General features: G+C 44.6%; 1 protein-coding gene across 1 annotated transcript in view; it reads right to left on the bottom strand.

Moving 5' to 3' along the window:
* The window catches only part of CCDC170 (coiled-coil domain containing 170), a 121,686-nt gene that overhangs the window by 88,624 nt on the left and 12,508 nt on the right, over positions 1–20,554 (bottom strand). Inside the window, exons 2-5 of the mRNA XM_062187284.1 lie at positions 20,343–20,533; positions 17,928–18,184; positions 6,816–6,960; positions 3,251–3,436 (exon numbers count right to left, since the gene is read on the bottom strand). Coding sequence (XP_062043268.1) covers positions 3,251–3,436; positions 6,816–6,960; positions 17,928–18,184; positions 20,343–20,533 — 779 coding nt within the window. The remainder of the gene's footprint in view (positions 1–3,250; positions 3,437–6,815; positions 6,961–17,927; positions 18,185–20,342; positions 20,534–20,554) is intronic.

Raw genomic sequence — 20,554 nt, 5'->3', positions numbered from 1 at the left:
TTTCAAAGCACTGTGAAGACTTCCTGAGGCCATTACTGTGTCAGTAAAACCTCTTGACAGTGTTTTTCAGCAGTAAATCTTTGGAGTCATAATCCTATGAATGAGCACTTTATTAAAGACCTCAAGTATTTTATTGCTCATTTTTTTTACAATTTTTATTATCTTGGCAGGAACCTCAAGCCAAAATGAATGTATTTCCAAAGTCTGAAAAACACTGCATTAGTCATTTGCAAGTAAAGATGGTTACATAAGAAAAGGAATGAATTCTGGTTTTTTAATGTATTATTACAACATATTTTCTTGCTCATTTCCTACTATAATCTCCAGAGATGCATTTTCATAGATAAATAATAAATTCACCCTAACTTCCAAGTTTTGATAATTTCATAACTGTTTTTTTAAATATTGAGTTATTTATTTGAAAGGAAGAAAGAAACAGAGGGAGGGAGAGACAGAAACATAGAGAAAACTTCCACCTGCTGGTTCACTCCCTAATGCTCCCTAACAGCCGGGGGATGGACCATGCCAAAGCCAGGACCCTGGAACTCCAGCGGGGTCTCCCACAGGGGTTTCAGGAAACCAAATACTTGGGCCAACATCCACTGCCTTCCCAGGTGCGTTATCAGGAAACTGGATGGAAGGTGGAGTAGCTAGGTCTAGAACCAGCACTCCATTATGGGATGAGGGAGGCCCAAGTGACAGCTTTCCCGCTGCACCACAATGCTTACTCCCATAACTATTTTAATTGAATTAAGTTATTTATTTAGGGAAAATGCATAGCTATTTTTATTGTTGTTCCACTGACTAATAAATAATTTCTGGCATCAGACTTGTATGTAAGGATACAACTGTGAATACATAGTACAAAGATTATTGGGCTTGAAGTTATGGCACAGCAGGTCAAGCCGCTGCCTGCAATGCCCGCATCCCACATGGCTGCAGATTCAAGTTCCAGCTTCTCCACTTCCAATCCAGCTCCCTGATAATGGGCTGGGAAAAGCAGCAAAGATGGCCCAAGCGTTTGGGCCCCTGCCTCCCACATGGGAGACATAGATGGAGTTCCAGTTCCTAGCTCTCCCTCTCCCTCTCCCTCTCCTCCCTCCCTTCTCCCCCTCTCCCCCTCTTCCTCTGTAACTCTGACTTTCAAATCAGTAAATACATATTTCAAAAGAGAGAAAGAAGTAGATCACTGATACAGACATAGTAGTGTCATGACTTAGGTTCAAATCCCAGCTTTGCCATTTAATAGCTGTGTGCACTTGAGCAAAGTGCCTAACCTCTCTGATCACTGAGCACAATGACTGTGATGATGGTAAGTGTTCAATAAATGAGCATACATGCAGCATAAAGTGTGGTGTCTAAGCAGCAATCCCTGGTAAGGGACCCAAAGCTCCTTAGAGAACTGACTGGTTTAGTACTTCTTTCTCTCTCTCTTTTCATTTCCCTCTCCCAATTACCACCCCCCTCCCACCATCAAGTGAAAATACAGTGAGGAAGAGGGCCTTCGCACTTTGATCTTGAACTTGAGCCTCCAAAACTGAGAAATAAACCTTTGTTGTCTAAGCCAACCAAGCCTGTTAGGGCATTCAGAGCAGGTGATGATGATGGTAGACTCAGCTCTTAACGTAAAGCTGGTGTGTCAAGGGAAGAAAATGAGTGGTAAGAGGCATTTTTGTGCATGGAATAGAAATCGTCATCATTACTGCGGGTCAGTGCCTATCACCGAGCTCACTGGCAATGTCACTGTAGACAGGGGATCTCAGAAAGATGACCCCTTCTGAATGCCCGTAGCTCTGCCCTCCCCCCGCTCAGCCTGGGAGAACTTCCAGGTCTTTGCCTCCATCTCCTATGCCAGGGCCATTTATTTTTCTTCCACATAGTTTTATTAACCAATTACACTAGCTTATTTCTGCTTTTAGAAATGGGCCCTTGTTACTAATCCCATAATAAATCTGTCATGAAACTTAAATAATTATAGGATTATATAGGTTTAAAACATGCAGTATTAATCCCAAGCTTAGACAAGTTCTGGCAAATTTTAAAAGATCAAGCAATTCATTGTATAAATAAAAATTCGGGCTTGAGTCACTTCCCTTTGGCAGTATTTCTCAAAGTTACAATATCCATCTCCTTTGATCAACAGGCCTGCTTCTAGGATTTTGTCTTCTATGACACATGACACACAAGAACTGATATAGGAGTATTAGCAGCCTTATAGATAAGAGTGTGCAGTACACTGCCATTTGTGTTAAAATAAATAAAAAAATACAGTGTACAGAATGTGTTGCCACTTGTTTTAATGTATATATGAAGTATGTATTACATATAATGTACATATTGCTTTATGTGTATATACATATATATCAATGGAATATTTCCAGAGGTTACATGAGAAATTGTAACAAGGGTTACTTCCAGGGAGACAATTTGGTGGCTAAAGGAGAGATTAAAGGGAAGAATAACTTATATCTTCTTTGTACCTTAAATCTTTTTTGTGCATTTAGAATTTTGTAAGTAGGGGTAGGAATTCAGTACAGTGATTAAGTCACCACTGGGTTGCTCACATCCCAAATCAGAGTACCTGGTTTGTATCCTGGCTACTTTGCCTCCAATCCAGCTCTACTGCTACACTGGTGGGAGCAGTAGGTGGTGGCTCAAGCACGGGTCCCTGTCTCTCACATGGAAGACCTGGATGGAATTCTGGGCTCCCGGCATTAGTCTGGCCTGGCCCTGGCTATCGACAGCATTTGAGGAGTAAACCAGCAGATGAAACCTCTCTCCTCTCTCTCTCCCCTCTCTCCCTCCTCCCTCCTCCCTCCTCTCTGCTCCCTCCTCTCCCTCTCTCTCTCTCTCTCTGTGTGTGTGTTTGGTGTGTGTCTGGTGTGTCTCCTCACCCTTTCAAATAAAATGAAATTTAAAAATTTTAAAGCTTTGTATTTTGTGAATGCATTGTTCACTTAAAAATAAAATTCAAATTTAAAAACTCCTTATCACTAAAATCTAGAAAGCCCAGTAAGCCCTCTCTGCTTTAAATTCTCTTTTGTTTCCAATTAGGAAAAATGTTTGTTTATTGAATGGCCTGTTCCAGTCACTCAGTTCTACCTGGCCCCTGACCCTCCTGCTGAGAGCAGCCTTTTGAAATTGGGGTCCCAACTCTATGTGCTCACCACCACCCACGCCCCCCTATCTGTAACCCCACTTCTGCCTCGTATGCAGGACCACAGGTGCACACACCCTTCGCAGACTGTACCTGCTCCAGCCGGCCTTTCTCCTCAGCGAGGGAGGCAGCTTTTCTCTGCTCCCTGTGGACTTCTGAAGCCAGCCTCACGATCGTCTCTCTGTTAGCTTTTGCCTCCATCTCATGGACGTTTATAGCCTCTTCAAGAGTAACGATCTGTCCTTTCACCAAAGCGTTTTCCTTGCACAGTTCCCTGAGCTGCAGGGAAAGCAATTACTGCTTAATGTAGCAATTAACAGTGTCACTTTCTCTAGGCAACTCACCATCTGTTCCCCAGCGACTGCATTATCATAGGAAAACAGTAAACCTACCATGCCTACAGGGACTCAAAGATCACATTTTCAATGGCAACCTGGAAGCTGCTGTCAGGCACAAACTCAGAGGCCAAATTCCAGTGATTTAAAGGCAGCCACAAGGCAGAGATGATAGAAGAGTCACAGAAAGCTTCCCAGAGGAGCTGGCATCAGTGAGCCTCTGGCTGCTGACCGTTCAGGTGGTGCTGTCCCACAGACCTCACAACAGGCAGCACAGCAAGAGGGGTGCCCAGCACACAACCACTCAGGCCTGCTGCATGCAAGGCGCCATGTGGCACTGGTGGAAATACGGAGAACAAGATAATTGCTTTTTTAAAAGACTTATTTATCTGAAAGGCAGAGTGAGAGACAGAAACAGGGGTGGGGGCGGGAAGTCTTCCATCTGTTGGTTCACTCCTCAAGAGCCAGAACTTGAGCCAAGCTGAAGCTAGAAGTCAGGAACTCCATCTCAGTCTCACAAGGGTAGCAGGGGCTCAAGCACTTGGGCCGTCAACGGGTGCCTTTCCAGCCGTATTAGCAGGAAGCTGGATCAGAAGCCTAGTAGCTAGAACTCAAGCTGGTACTCCAATATGGGATGCCAGTGTTACAAGTGGCTTAACCCGCTGTGCCACAACACCAGCCCCAGGACTATTTTTAAAGCTCTCTCTTGTATTAATATAAGCATAGAAAAATTCAGAATAGCATGCTCCGATAGTGTTTCACACAGTGGCAGGGGAAGGGGGCTGGGATGACAGGCCTTTTTGCTTTCTATGTTGTGCTCTGGAAGTTACTGGGAGCTTTCATAAGCTCTACAAGGAGAGAAAATAAAAGCAAGCAGGCCCCTTGACCTCAGGCAACTGGCCAGCCCCACATGACAGGCCCAGCGTTTGTGTTACCCCCTTAGCTGCAGGACTTTGCCATCACTGCACGCTCTTCCCAACTCAGCACTGTCTCCTCTCAAGGACACTCTTCCTCACAGTTGCATGCTCTCTTCCCCACCCTCCTTCAAGGTCCCCACCCCAGGGCTCACTCCTCGGCCAGTCCCCTTCAGCCAGTACCCCCCTGTCCACATCTGAATGCTGACTCATGTGTCTCCATTGCGGCCTTCACTATGATACGTTAGATGCTTATTTGTTTATTTCTTCACTATCTTTACTCTATGATGAAAGGAACTCTACAAGGGCACACACTGTCTACTGCTGTGTCCCCAGCACCCAGAACAGCGCCTAGCATATAGTAAGCTTGCACTGTGTAATTTTTGAGATGGATGAATGAATATCAAATAAATGATGAGTAATGCCTCCTGCTCCACTGAGGTTCTTTGAGAGTGTAGGTGCACCTGTGTGTACAAGAGTATGTAAAAGTGAAGGAGTGGCTTTGAAAACAGAGTTATTTTGTTCTACTTCTCCGGAAAACACCAGCGAGGCCGCAGTCCATCAAGGCAAGAGGCTTCCTGGCCTTTTTACCAACAGGCATCTGCTCAGCTGGTTGGGGCTGGAACTCCAGAGTCCAGCTGTCTGTCATGACATACAAGTTCCATCACCATTCAGAGATGGTGAGGCCAAGAGATCAGGACACCTGCCGCAGAGAAGACAGTGTGTTACAGCTCCTGAGTGGAGGGGGCACGCCAGGGAAGCACCAGGGCCACGCAGAAGGCTGAGAGTGTGGGGCAAATGTGGGCAAGAGCCTTTACTGTGGGGCTGCCACTGTGGCATAGCGGGGAAAGCTGCCATCTGTGCTGCTGGCATCCCATATGGGTGCTGGTTCGTGTCCCAGCTGCTCCTCTTCCAAACCAGCTCCCTGCTAATGTGCCTGGGAAAGCAATGGAAGATGGATCAAGTACTTGGGCCCCAGATCCACTTGGGAGGCCTGAAAGAAGCTCTCAGCTCCTGGCTTTAAATCAGCCCAGGTCCAGTCATTGTAGCCATTTGAGGAGTGAACCAGCAGATGGAAGATCATTCTCCCTCCCCCTCCCCCTCCCCCTCCCCCTCCCCCTCCCCCTCCCCCCTGTAATCTTTGCCTTTCAAATAAAAAGAAAAAAAGAGCTTTTACTGTGATTTCCATGGGAAGCATGGAAGGTCAAGGCAGGTCAGCAGGCTTCGACTGGCTCAACTGAGTCACTTCAGTGGCTCTGGGGAGTTGGGGCTATCCAGAGTTATCTGGCATTTGGTCGTGGGGTGATTAGGGTAGGAGATGGTGGCTCAGCTGTGAAGAGCCAGAGAGAGAGTGAGCTGAGGGTTGGTGAAGTCTTCTCCCAAGAGACTCATTTGCCATCTCTAAGAATTGTTGACCCTGGGAAGGGGAGCCTCTCTTGGGTCAGCCAAGCCCCAGATGTCAAAACATCAGAAACACAGAAAATCAAAGGCCAAGGCTGATACAGGGCAAATGCCCAGTCTAGCACCTAGCAGGCATCTTTGACAGAGGAAGGGGTGTCGTGAAAGAAGGAGCTTCTGAATTGAATCCACTTTTCTTTACCCCACTGCTTGCCTTGAGAGACAACCCCTCGAACCACTCTGAAGTGGACTTTTACAGTGTGGGTCACGTGTCTGCTGTGCTTAGAGGGAGGGAGGCACGCACCCAGCACCCACCAGGGCACCAAGCTGACCATACCCGTGAAGTGACGTACTTTCTGAAGTTGCAGGAATTGCCCTGGCAACTTAAAAGTATACAACTGAGAGGCAGCTTTCAAGAATGGCTGCATGGAAACCTGTCAGGAAGCCAGGATGGGAAATGTCTGGAAATGAGCAGATATTCTGAGCACACAAATCCTTCCAGGTGCCCCAAGGAATCACTGATGTGAATTCTTCAGTTGATATCATTGTTTTCCATTTAATGGCCATCTACCATTAAGGGAGGATTTTTATTATTTGGTTTTCATATAGAATTTAGAAAGCATTTTAAAACTAACCTCAACCTTATACTCAATAAGTATACCCCAAAACAACACACAACTGATTTTTTTCCTGTGCCTGTGTTTGTCTGTAACCAACAAACTCCCTAAAACACATCACAGAAATAATTTGTTAAATTTGACAACTTAAATATATTTTAGACAAAATAATTAATCCCTCTTGGAGAAAAATTAATCCCAACAAATGCTAGAAAGGATCTTGTAGGAAAGGGTGGCCCATATAGGTGATGTGGTTTGTCCTGTGTCACACCGTTAATGCTACACAGGCATGCTGCCCTGTAACCCTGCCATGCCCAGACTCAGACACAATACTTCCTGTCATGTGTCTGAATGACCACTGCACTGACAGCCTGGTGAACCTGCGCACAAACACCTTCAAAATGATGTCTTCACCCGACGCCTGTTCATTCTTCTTGTCCAGATCCAGGCAGTCACGAAGCTGGGTTAGGAATTCCTGATGTTTCCTGCCACTCTCAGAGATTTGGTCCTTCTGCTCTTCATTTTCCTTCAAATGCTTTCTATCAGGCAAATAACAGATAACGAAGGGCTTAATACCACGGAAGGTAGCGTTCGTCAGCCTGAGTCAGAACTTAGGCTCTCTAAGGGAAATCATGAATTCACGCCGTTTTCAACACAGCACAGTCTCCCAGGCCACAGCCAAGCTGTGGAGGGTAAGGAGAGGCGTAGAAGAAAGGGAAGGAGAGGCGCAGAAGTAAGGGCAGGAGAGGCATAGAAGTAAGGGCAGGAGAGGCGCAGAAGTAAGGGCAGAAGAGGCGTAGAAGAAATTTCAGGGCAGCTACACTTTGCAGAAATGTGGGGAAATCCCCTGGTACCCCATTCCTAGTCACAGGAGGGAAGATGGGCTCTCTGCCTCCTGTCCTGGACCCTTTAGGCTCTGTGGAGTGGAGGCTTGTAGAACCTATAGACCCTGTCCATGGGTCTCCTCACAGTGCACACAGCCACATGTCTCCACTAGGGCCTCCAGGGCAGGACAGTGCTGCTCCACTGGTTCTAGAGGACCTTGCTTTGCTTTGTTTTCAAACATTGCACATGAGCCCTAAGGGTCCTCGGTCATGGCCAAGCACACTACCATAACAAAAAAATGTATCAGGAGCAGGGGACTCCCACTTCTGAAAACAGTGGTGTTCAATCATTAGTAGCCTTCACACAGCCAGAATGTTTCAAAAGTATCGAAAGAACAGTGAAATGGGATAGTATGAATACTATATTTCAAATCGCAGAAAGGTTTGTTAAAATAATGTGGTCTTTTTTGAATGCTTTAAAGGTAAAATAAAAAACCAAGAGATCTTAAAAATAGACTCACTTCAAAGGACAATTAGAATCGTTTCAGTAATTTAGTATCATTTTTTCAATATACTAGATAATAAACATGATTATTGCTTTACTGTTTTACCATGTTGAATGTGTATTGCAAATTTTTCTCTCTATTCAAAGATTAACAAAACATGTAATTGCATATACTCAAAAACATATCATATTTCCATTTAGAAAAAAAGATCTAACAATAAAAGACTGACATCAATGTCTCTGAGTTCTTATTTTCTTTTCTTTTTTTTTTTTTTTTTTTTTTTTTTTTGTGACAGGCAGAGTTACACAGAAAGAGAGAGACAGAGAGAAAGGTCTTGCTTTTCCATTGGTTCACCCCCCAAATGGCCGCTACGGCTGGAGCTATGCCGATCTGAAGCCAGGAGCCAGGTGCTTCTCCTGGTCTCCCATGCGGGTGCAGGGCCCAAGCACTTGGGCCATCCTCCACTGCCTTCCCAGGCCACAGCAGAGAGCTGGACTGGAAGAGGAGCAGCCAGGACAGAATCCGGTGCCCCAACCAGGACTAGAACCTGGGGTGCCGGTGCCGCAGGCAGAGGATTAGCCTAATGAGCCGCGGCGCTGGCCCTGAGTTCTCATTTTCAACATATGGAAGGTAATATTTATCAGGTCTTTTGTACTCGTGAAAGGCAGTTGATGCTATGACTCAGTTGGTTTCCATATATGATCCCATACATTAACCCCACAATTTCAATCTTTTCCATTGCTAAGGCTCCTAAGCCACATCTACATCTATGTGCATTTCACTTGATCCAACGGACCAACGGAGCACCTGGAATCTATTCAGCCATCTTGGAATCCACAGTAAATCTTTTCAAAAAATTACTATATCGCAAGCTGTGATGAATAGCCACGTGTGCTCATACTTCCACAATTATGTGATTTTGTCTAAACGTAAGAAAAGAACGTGCTGATTTCGATGAGGGGAAGACAGCAGAAGAGAAGCAGAGGACGTGCACTCCCGGGGAGAGTTGGAGACGTTTGCCGTGGAAGCTCCACAGAAAGAACAGGACACTGTGGATCAGTATGGAGAGCAGACGTGCAACCGCAAGCAGGGACACCACGCATGACGCCCGCAGCCGGGGGCTAAGGAGACTCCAGCTTCTGAGAGCCAGGTGCGCGCAGCCTGTGGCAGCCTGTGCCTCTGGGGATACTGACGGGAGAGGACCTTCAGGCCACACTGACTTTGAGTCCTGCCTGGAACTTAGCAGGGAAGCAGGGCACCCTCCTAACCCAGTGATGGGAAAGCACATTTCTATCTCCCTGTCCCTGCACAAGGGTGCCAGGCAACCAGCAGGGAGAAGGCGCCATCTTGACCCCAGAAGAGGCTGTAGCGGCTCTCATGCGCATGACCAGGGGATTTTATCAGAGGGGGAATAAAGCGTATTTCTCACTGACTTTGAGTATGGCTGGGAGGGTTGACTGGCAGCTGAGCATCCACTTAAGATTATGAGGTACCCCCATGCTCTCAACCTACCACAGACTCCAGGGCTCAAAGTGTGAAGACAGAGCACCGACAAGAAGCTGGCTCTGGCCCGGCTCCGCAGCTCAATAGGCTAAATCCTCTGCCTGAGGCGCTGGCACGCCGGGTTCTAGTCCTGGTCGGGGCGCCGGATTCTGTCCCGGTTGCCCCTCTTCCAGGCCAGCTCTCTGCTATGGCCGGGGAGTGCAGTGGAGGATGGCCCAAGTCCTTGGACCCTGCACCCGCATGGGAGACCAGGAGAAAAACCTGGCTCCTGGCTTCAGATCAGTGCGATGCGCTGGCTGCAGCAGCCATTGGAGGGTGAACCAATGGAAAAGGAAGACCTTTCTCTCTGCCTCTCTCTCTCACTGTCCACTCTGCCTGTAAAAAAAAAAAAAAAAAAAAAAAAAAAACGAAGAAGCTGGCTCTGGATATGACTCTGCTCTCTCTGTGGCTGGTGCAGGCTTTTGGGGCAGAGAGAGGATCATCTATACCCCGTAAGCATGGGAGCCTTGCACACTGTGACTGTGGGAATTCTATAACTGCACAATAGGGCATGGGGTGTAGCTGGGTCTCTGGGCAATCACTGTGTCTGGAGTCATAGGCTCAGAGATCCCCAATGGGTTAGGTGGGTCATTTCAGAGATTCCATGATCACACTGAGGTCCGCACAGATCCTCTGTGCAGGTCATGTGCCAGTGTGGGTGAGGACTGCAGCCACTGTGGACTAGCTCCAGGCACTGACCACCTTGGAGGACAGGAGATGAGATTGTGACTATACCAACAGGCATGATCATACCCACCACCCTGCTGGCAATAGAGGAAAGCTATCACATACAACTTGGGTGTAACCCTGGATTCTCGGTCCACACTTGAGCACTGACCAGAGCTCCCTGACCCCATCCAGCACTCGCCTCTGGGTATTCACTGAGGGAGCAGATACTACATTAAGCCACAAAGGCAAATTTCAAAACTAAAAACAATCAGCCGGCGCCACGGCTCAATAGGCTAATCCTCCGCCTTGCGGCACCGGCACACCGGGTTCTAGTCCCGGTCGAGGCACAGGATTCTGTCCCGGTTGCACCTCTTCCAGGCCAGCTCTCTGCTGTGGCCCAGGAAGGCAGTGGAGGATGGCCCAAGTCCATGGGCACTGCACCCACATGGGAGACCAGGAGAAGCACCTGGCTCCTGCCTTCAGATCAGCGCGGTGCGCCGGCACGCTGGCTGTGGCGGCCATTGGAAGGTGAACCAACGGCAAAGGAAAACCTTTCTCTCTGTCTCTCTCTCTCTCTCACTGTCCACTCTGCCTCTCAAAAAAAAAAAACACACACACACCTAAAAAAAATCAGTAGAGAAACTGACAAGTGTTTCCACAAATGCCTAAAAATAAATGCAGAAATTCAAGGAACAAGAAACAAGAACAAGGAAGATAACATGACTCCCCCAAAGGAGCACAACAACACTTCAATATTAGAATGTAGAGATGGGGGCCAGTGCTGTGGCATAGTGGGTAAAGCCACCGCCTGCAGTGCTAGCATCCCATATGGACACTGGTTCAAGTCCCAGCAGCTCCACTTCCAATCCAGCTCTCTGCTATGGCCTGAGAAAGTAGTAGAACATGGCCCAAGTCCGTGGGCCCCTGCACCTGTGTGGGAGACCTGAAAGAACCTCCTGGCTCCTGGCTTCTGACTGGCATAGCTCCATCCAATGTAGACATCTGAGGAGTGAACCGGAGGATGGAAGACCTCTCTCTCTCTCTCCCTCTCCTTCCCTCCCTCCCACCCTCCCTCTATCTCCTTCTCTCTGTGTGTAACTCTGACTTTCAAATAAATAAATATTTTTTAAAAAGAATGTAGGGATGAAGAGATGAAATGCCTGAAAAGGAATTCAAAAGAATGATTATAGGGTTACTAAGAGCAATGAGAGGCAAACTCATGAGTTAAAGAAATCCATACATGACATGGATAGAAAATTTTCCCATGAGATAGAGATTTTGAAGAGAAATCAAGCTGAAATATTAAAAATGAAGAATTCAGGGGCTGATGCTGTGGTGTAGTCAACTAAGCCTGTGGTGTGAGCATCGCATATGGGCGCTGGTTCGAGTCCCAGCTGCCCCTCTTCTTATCCAGCTCTGGCCCAAGTCCTTGGGCCCCTGAACCCATGTGGGAGACCCAGAAGAAGCTCCTGGCTCCTGACTTTGGGTTAGCCCAACTCCAGCCATTGTAGCCACCTGGGAAGTAAACCAGCGGATGGAAGACCTTTCTCTCTGTCTCTCCCTTTCTCTCTGTAACTCTACCTCTCAAATAAATAAAATCTTTTAAAAATAAAAATAAGATATTAAGAATTCAATATGTCAAATAAAAAATACAATGGAAAGCTTTAACAACGGACTTAGTGAGGCAGAAGAAAGAATATCCAAGCTAGAAGACAAATCTTTGCAAATTTATCATGCCAAAAAAAGAAGAAGAAACAAAATTAAAAAAAGAGTTTGAGATTCATGGGGTACTATCAAACGACCCAACATAAGGGTCTTACTAGTTCCTGAAGGTGTGGAAAAAGAGAATGGATTAGAAGGTCTCTTACATGAAATAGTAACAGAAAATATCCCTGATTTGGAGAAAGAAAGGTAAATCCAAGTTTAAGAAGCACATAGAACTCCTAATACAATGACCAGAAAAAATCTTCACCATGACACATTACAGGGAAACTTTCAACATTAAAACATACAGAAAAGATTCTAAAATATGCACAAGAGAGATGCCAGATGACTTCTAGAAGATTTCAATTAGACTCACAGCTGACTTATCACCAGAAACTCTACAGATTAGGAGAGAATGGAGAGACACATCCCAAGTCTTAAGAGAAAAAAACTGTCAATCCAGAATATTGTGCCCTGGAAATCTCTCATTTATGAATGAAAGTGAAATAAATATCTTCCACAACAAACAAAAATTGAAAAAAAGTCACCACTCATCCAGCCTTACAAGCAATGCTTAAGGATGTGCTACACAGAGAAACACAGAGAGTCACCATTATGAAAGAATGTGAGGCCGGCGCCGCGGCTCACTAGGTTAATCCTCCGCCTTGCGGCACCGGCACACCGGGTTCTAATCCCGGTCGGGGCACCAGATTCTGTCCCGGTTGCCCCTCTTCCAGGCCAGCTCTCTGCTGTGGCCAGGGAGTGCAGTGGAGGATGGCCCAAGTGCTTGGGCCCTGCACCCCATGGGAGACCAGGAGAAGCACCTGGCTCCTGCCATCAGATCAGCGCGATGCGCAGGTCGCAGTGCCAGCCGCGGCGGCCATTGGAGGGTGAACCAACAGCAAAAAGAAGACCTTTCTCTCTGTCTCTCTCTCACTGTCCACTCTGCCTGTCAAAAAAAAAAGAAAGAAAGAAAGAAAGAATGTGAAAGCAGAAAATCTCCTAGTAAAAGCACAATGGAAATCCAAAGCAAACAACAGGAATATTTACAGGGAAACAGCAGGGCCAAGTCATGACTTATCAATAATAAACTTGAATGTAAATGGCCTAAATTCCCCCAATTAAAAGCTACAGACTGGGCTGGCACCACAGCTCAATAGGCTAATCCTCTGCCTGCAGCGCCAGCACACTGGATTCTAGTCCCGGTCGGGGCACCGGATTCTGTCCCGGTTGCCCCTCTTCCAGGCCAGCTCTCTGCTATGGCCCGGGAGTGCAGTGGAGGATGGCCCAAGTGCTTGGGCTCTGCACCCCATGGGAGACCAGGAGAAGCACCTGGCTCCTGGCTTCAGATCAGCACAGTGCACCGGCCGCTGCACGCCAGCCACGGCGGCCACTGGAGGGTGAACCAACGGCAAAAGGAAGACCTTCCTCTCTGTCTCTCTCTCTCTCTCTCACTGTCCACTCTGCCTGTCAGAAAAAAAAAAGATACAACAAAGAAAGAGAACAATAGACCAATATCCCTGATGAACATAAATACAAAAATCCTTCACAAAATGCTAGCTAATAGAATCCAACAACACATCAGAAAGATCATTCACCATACCAAGTGGGATTCATCCCTGGTATGCGAGGGTGCTTCGATATATGCCAATAGAAAAATATCATACTTCACACAAAAAAAAATTCGAGATTAAAAACCATATGTTTATCTCAATACTCAGAGAAAGCATTTGATAAAATACAAATCCTTTCAATACAAAAATTTTAAGCAAATTGAGTATTAAAAGAATATTCTTCAACAAAATCAAAGCAATGTATGACAACCCAGAGCCAGCATTATATTGAATGGGAAAAAATTGGAAACACTGCACCTAAATCTGGAACCAGACAGGGATGCCCACTCTCTCCATTGCTATTCAATGTAGTCCTGGAAGTTTTGGCCAGAGCCATTAGGCAAGAAAAACAAATCAAAGGGACACAAACTGGAAAGGAGGAAGTCAAACTGTCCCTGTGTGCAGATGACGTGCTTCTATAGATAAGAGATCAAAAAGACTCCACTGAGAAACTATTGGAACTCATAAGAGTTTGGTAAAGTGACAGGATATAAAATGAACGCACAAAAACTAACAGCCTTTGTATATACAGATATTGCCTTGGCTAAGAAAGAACTTGTAAATTCAGTCCATTCACAACAGCTTCAAAAAAATTTTAAATAACTTGGAATCCATTTAACGAAGGAGGTGAAAGATCTCTACAATGAAAATTACAAAACTTTAAAGAAATAAATAGAAGACACAAAAAAGGAAAAATCTTCCATGTTCGTGGGTTGGAAGAATAAACATCATCAAAATGTACATAATAACAAAAGCAAATTACAGATTCAATGCAATCCCAATCAAAATACCAATAGCATTCTTCTCAAATCTACAAAAAGCAGTGGTGAAATTCATATGGGAACATAAGAGAACCCAAATATCTAAAAAAAAAAATCTTAAAAACCAAAACAAATGCAAAGGCATCACACTACCAGATTTCAAGATGCTACAGTGTAGTTATAATCAAAACAGCCAGCTACTGGCACAAAAATAGACATGTAGACCAACAGAACAGAATAAAATCTCCAAAAATCAATCCATACACCTACAATGAACTAATCTTTGACAAAGGAGGTAAAATCAGTCTCTGGAGAAAGGACACTCTTTTCAACAAATGGTGCTAGGAAAATTGGATCTTTGCATGCAGAAGCATGAAACAAGACCCCTACACACCTCATGCAAAAATCAATTCAAGGGGCCAGCGCAGTGATGCACTAAGTTAATCCTCCATCTGCAGCACTGACATCCCATATGGGCACTGGTTCTAGTTCCAGCTGCTCCACTTCCTACCCATATCTCTGCTATGGTCTGGGAAAGCAGTGAAAGACAGCCCAAGTGTTTGGGCCCCTGCACCCACATGAGAGATCACGAGGTTTTCCAGCCATTGTGAGCATTTGGGGAGTGAACTAGCAGACAGAAGACCTCTTTCTCTCTTTCTTTTACTCTCTCTATCTCTCTATCTCTCTCTCTCTCTTCCTCGGGGTGTGTAACTCACTGTCTGTAACTCTACCACTCAAATAAAATCTTTTTAAAAATCAATTCAAGATGGATCAAGGATCTAAATCTATGACATGATACCATCAAATAATTAGAGAACATTGGAGAAACTCTGCAAAACATTGTTATAGGCAAAAATTTCTTGGAAAAAATCCCAGATGTGCAATCAAAGCCAAAATTGACAAATGGGATTACATCAAGCTAAGAAGCTTCTTCACTGCAAAGGAAATACTTAAAGTCATGAGGCAACCTATAGAATGGGAGAAAATATTGGCAAATATTTGCAAACTATGAGACTGATAAAGGATTGATAACCAGAATCCATAAAGAACTCAAAGAAACTCAAAAAAAAAGCAATCCAGCTAGGAAATGAACAAAGGACTTGAATGGTCATTTTTCAAAAGAGGAAATGCAAATGGCCAACAGACACATGAAAAAATGTTCAGGATCATCAGCCAGTGCCGTGGCTCACTCGGCTATTCCTCCACCTGCGGTGCCGGCACCCCGGGTTCTAGTCCCGGTTGGGGCGCCGGTTCTGTCCCGGTTGCTCCTCTTCCAGGCCAGCTCTCTGCTGTGGCCTGGGAAGGCAATGGAGGATGGCCCAAGTGCTTGGGCCCTGCACCCACATGGGAGACCAGGAGGAAGCACCTGGCTCCTGGCTTCAGATCAGCATAGCGCACCAGCCATAGCGGCCATTTGGGGGGTGAACCAACATGGAAGGAAGACATTTCTCTCTGTCTCTCTCTCTCACTGTCTAACTCTGCCTGTCAAAAAAAAATGCTCAGTGTCACCAGCCATCAGGGAAATGCAAATGAAAACCACAATGAGTATTCATCTCACTCCAGTTAGAATGGCAAACATACAGAAATCAACAAACTATAAGTACTGGCAAGGATATGGGGAAAAGGTAGTATCACTAGGAATGTAAACTAGTATGGCCATTGATGAAGACAGTATGTAGATATCTCAGAAATCTGAAAATAGATCTACCATGTGACCCAGCAATCCCAGTCCTGGGAATTTACCCAAAAAAAATGAAATCAACATATGAAAGAGCTATCTGTTCTCTCATGCTTATTGCAGCTGAATTCACAATAGCTAACATATGGAATCAATCATAAGATTTCTATTAGCTGAAGACTGGATAAAGAAATTGTGGTAAATATACATTATGGAATACTACTCAGCCTTTAAAAAGAATGAAATCTTGTCTTTTGCAATAAAATGGATGGAATGGGAAACCATTATACTCAGTGAAATAAGTCAGTCCCAAAAAGACAAATACCATATATTTTCCCTGATCTGTGGTAAGTAATAGAGTACAAAAAAGCAATGTATATGAGCACAATTGACATTTTGAGATTTGATGATTGTTTATAGCCCTTGTCTGTACTGTTCAGAAACAGTGTTTATTTCTTCTTACTATTTGTTGAATTATTTACATAGTGTAGTGTTGATCTTTTTTTTTCTAAGATTTATTTATTTATATGAAAGAGTTACACAGAAAAAGGAAAGGCAGAGAGAGAGAGAGAGAGAGAGAGAGAGAGAGGGGTTTTCCATCCAATGATTCACTCCCCATCTGACTGCAATAGCCAGAGCTGCGCCAATCCGAAGCCAGGAGCTAGGAGATCCTTCCGGGTCTTCCACGTGGGTGCAGAGCCCCAAGCACTTGGGCCATCCTCCACTGCTTTACCAGGCCACAACAGAGAGCTTGATAGGAAGTGGAGCAGCCAGGACTTGAACCAGCATCCTTAAGGGATGCTGGCGCTCCAGGTCAGGGCCTTTACCCACTGTGCCATAGCACCAGACCCAGTGTAGTGTTAATCTTATGAGCACAAACTAAACTGAAAGTAGATCACTGAAAAAATTAAAAGAAAGAATAGGAAAAAAAGGAGGAGGGAGAGTGTGAACATGGCAAAAAGTGAGGGTTGAATGTCGGGGGTGATGGACATAACAATGATGAGATCATTACACATTGTCTCCAGGCATTGAAACATCACACTGCACCCCACGTACATGTACAATCACTACATGTTAAGTAAACGACAGAACCAAGTGCAGGAAACAGGTTTGGTGAATCCTCTGCATAAACTGGAAACAAAACCCCACAAGAAGTATTCAAGGAGCTCTGGAACCAACCAGCATCCTAATGAATGGGGAAAAGCTGGAAGCATTCCCACTAAGATCCAGGACCAGACCAGGATGCCCACTCTCACCATTGCTATTCAACACAGTCCTCGAAGTTTTAGCCAAAGCCATTAGGCAAGAAAAACAAATCAAAGGGATACAAATAGGGAAGGAGGAAGTCAAACTGTCCCTATTTGCATATGATATGATTTCATATAGAGAGGATCCAAAAGACTCCACTAAGAGACTCTATAAGAGAGTTTGTTAAAGTGGCAGGATATAAAACTAACAAGCAAAAATCAATAGGCTTTTATGTATAGACAATGCCACAGCTGAGAACTCCTAGGATCTATCACATTCACAATAGCTACCAAAAAAATGAAATACTTTGGAATAAACTTAACTTTTGAATAAACATCTCCCTCTGTGCACTACCAGCCACTTTGGGTTAAATTTTCACTTAGAATAAATCTTACCAATTGTATATAAAACAATTTGTATTAGAGCTGGTGCTATGGCATAGTAGGTAAATCTGCTGCCTGCAGTGCAGGCATCCCATATGGGCACCAGTTCAAGTCCTGGCTGCTCCACTTCCCATCCAGCTCTCTGCTATGGCCTGGGAAAGCAGCAGAAGATGGCCCCAGTGCTTGGACCCCTACACCTGGAAGAAGCGCCTGGCATTTGGCTTTGGATCTGCATGGCTCTGGCCATTGTGGCCATCTAGGGAGTAAACCAGTGGATGAAAGACCCCCACACACACACTCTGTAACTCTGTATTTCAAATAAATAAACAGATCTTTAAAAAAAATTCATATCCCTAAGCCATAGGACATACACCTGTTTAGGACTGTGCTGTGTTTGGAGACTCTTGATGTCATTTAGAAATGAACTTGAGGAAAACACTGGACTCCAAAGATATGGAGGTCAATAATTTTTTTAAAAGTTCAGTTTCAGGGTTAAATTATGCAAAATGCCTATAAAAGATATATATATCCTGCTATCAGAAGCTAGTATCCTTACAGTAATGAACCTGTATCCTTACTGTAATTTCTCATTGAGTTCCACAACTTTCTTCTTTAGTTCCTGGTTCTCTTTTGTTGTAGCCTGAGCTGTGATTTCTGTTCTGATTTTAGATGTGGCAAGTGCTGCCGATTCCTCCTCTAGCTCCTGCACTCTGTCTCGCAAAGAGGTGAGGAAGGATGACTTTCTGGCATTGTTTTCTTTATAGCTCTCCATTTCAGCTTTCAACTCTTTAAAAGAAACTTCTTTAGAAAGCATCTTGGATCGGAGGTCTCGGAGCTAACATGAAAAGTAAAAAGAAAAAAAAGAGCAAAGGAATGTGAAGTATATGCTTCAAGTACCTTTAAGAAACACAAAACCCCAGTTTAAATTTTTATTTTTTTTATTCAAGACTTAATCCAACTGTGTTTTCTTTTTTTCATATTTGTATCTATATTACCAAGTGGGAAATTATGCCTAAATAATATAGTTCATATTTTAATGCTCATTTTTATTTTATTTTCATCTACTTGAAAGGAAGAACAGTACAGAGAGAAAGAGAGACATATCTGCCATCCATTGGATCAATTCCCAAATACCTCCAACAGCCGGGGCTGGTCCAGGCTAAAGCCAGGAGCCAGGAACTCCAGCCGGGTATCTCCTGTGGGTGACAGGAACCCAAATACTTGATCCGTCATCCGTTGACTCTCAGGATGCATTAGCAGAGGAGCCAGTACCTTTTGCTACGGGATTCAGGCACCCCAAGTGCAGTTTAACTGTCTGCACAACACATGTCCCAGATTTCATATTCAGTCTTGTTCAAAACCAATTGTGCAATGTTTGGTTGACTCAGTCTCATTCAGGAGACATTTGTTGTGCATATTACAAAAAGCAACAAAATATTTTGCAATGCTCACCTATTTCCTAAATCTGTTTTGCTGCTGATAAACAATGAAACATGGATCCTACAAAACACACTATTTGTGATTTCCTGTGATTTCCACAACTATTTCCCAAGTAAACACAGGCTATTTAGTGTATCAAAAAGTTTCTCCCATTTGCCTTCTGGACTATAATTGTGAGTGATAAAAAATATATATTTACACTCCTGAGAAAGACATTGGAAAAAAGGAAAAATCCTTATAGCACTTATACAAAAGAAACATTTTAACTTTTATAAATTCTGTAGTATCAAAATGCTGAGCAATGTAAAATGTTCTTCAAAAAGTTAGTGGGAAAATGGATCAAAACGTAAGTTTTAGGGGCACACATTTGCCCTGCAGTTAAAAGACCAGTTGAGATGCCCATGTCCCATACTGGATTGTCTGGGTTTAAGTTCTGGCTCCACTCTCAAGTCCAGCTCCCTGCTAGTGTGCACTCTGGAAGGCAGTATGTGATGGCTCAAGTGCTTGGGTCCTTGCCACCCACATGTCAGACCTGGATTGAGTTCCCAGCTCCTGGCTTCAACCTGCCTGGGCCAACCCCAGCTATTGCAGGTGTTTGGGGAAGTGAAACCAGTGAATGGGGAGCATGTTCATTCACCTCTCTCTCTCCCTCTCTCAGTCCCCTGGCTCATGAATCAATCAATCAATCAATAATTTTAAAGGATAGTTTTATTTCAGTACAAAAAATTTTAAATCTACACGTGCAATGGCCTTCAGAAAGTTTCTTAATGCATGTAGTGCTTTGGGACAGTGAGTGTGCATGCACACATTTGTTCACAAACTCACACACACACATCAGCTGTAGTGAGATGGATATAATCTCACAGACCAACCTAGTTCTCCTCAGGACCACCAGGCCATGAGCATAATAAGGCTATGGAGAATCTCTCCAAAGCTCCACAATAGGCCTGCTGGAGCCCAGAGCACAGGTGGACCCCAGTCATCTTCCTAGAAGCTCCCCAACTGGTCAGCACTACCACAGGAAAGAAATTCAGAATTCCTCCTAAGAACTCCAGGCTGTAGGCAATCCTCCTCAAAAGGGTGTTCTAAGAGGTCTTAAAATTCTCCAAGACCAATGAGCTTCAACCCAAGGCCCTCAAGTGCAATTCACATCTCTCAAGGCCGTAGAGCCCCTCTGTGATCTAGGCACCAGCCCAAGCCACCCTGCAACCACACACTAGGGAACCTATTTTTTTCCTACCCAGGGCTATTTGGATATTTACAACATCATCTGTGGCCCATACAAAATATTCAACTTAAAAGTTAACTTGCTATAGATTTACTGAATTTCAAGTCCCACAGGGTCAAACCAGATGATTTTGCAGGCCTTATGCAGCCTGTGTGGGGGATATTCCCGATCTCTGGAACCTTAAGAATTACAGCGGATGGGCACACTGTAAGAGAACAGGCATGAATCTTTGTGTTATGGTCCTGTTCCTAATCCCCTCTGCTCTGCTTCATTTTACAAGAATCTAGAAAGGCCGATTCCAGGTGATGAGCATGCGTAACCTTACCTCACTCTGAGCGCACTCGAATTTGACCAAAGTCGCTGCAAGTTCACTTCGAGCATTTTCAGCCACATTCCGATAATGGTTTAATTGCTCCCGAGAGACGGGGACTTCCAAAAGATGATCGTAAGTTTCCTGGTAGAGTTCCCCAAAAGACAAAATATAAAGAAGAATGTTAAACAGTCTTTGCTGTGCAGCTGTGCAAAGACAAAAACAAT

Source organism: Lepus europaeus, chromosome 3, assembly GCF_033115175.1.
Source record: "Lepus europaeus isolate LE1 chromosome 3, mLepTim1.pri, whole genome shotgun sequence".
Taxonomy (NCBI): domain Eukaryota; kingdom Metazoa; phylum Chordata; class Mammalia; order Lagomorpha; family Leporidae; genus Lepus; species Lepus europaeus.
The sequence above is the reverse complement of the archived record's forward strand: the minus strand, read 5'-3'. Positions and strand labels throughout refer to the sequence as shown.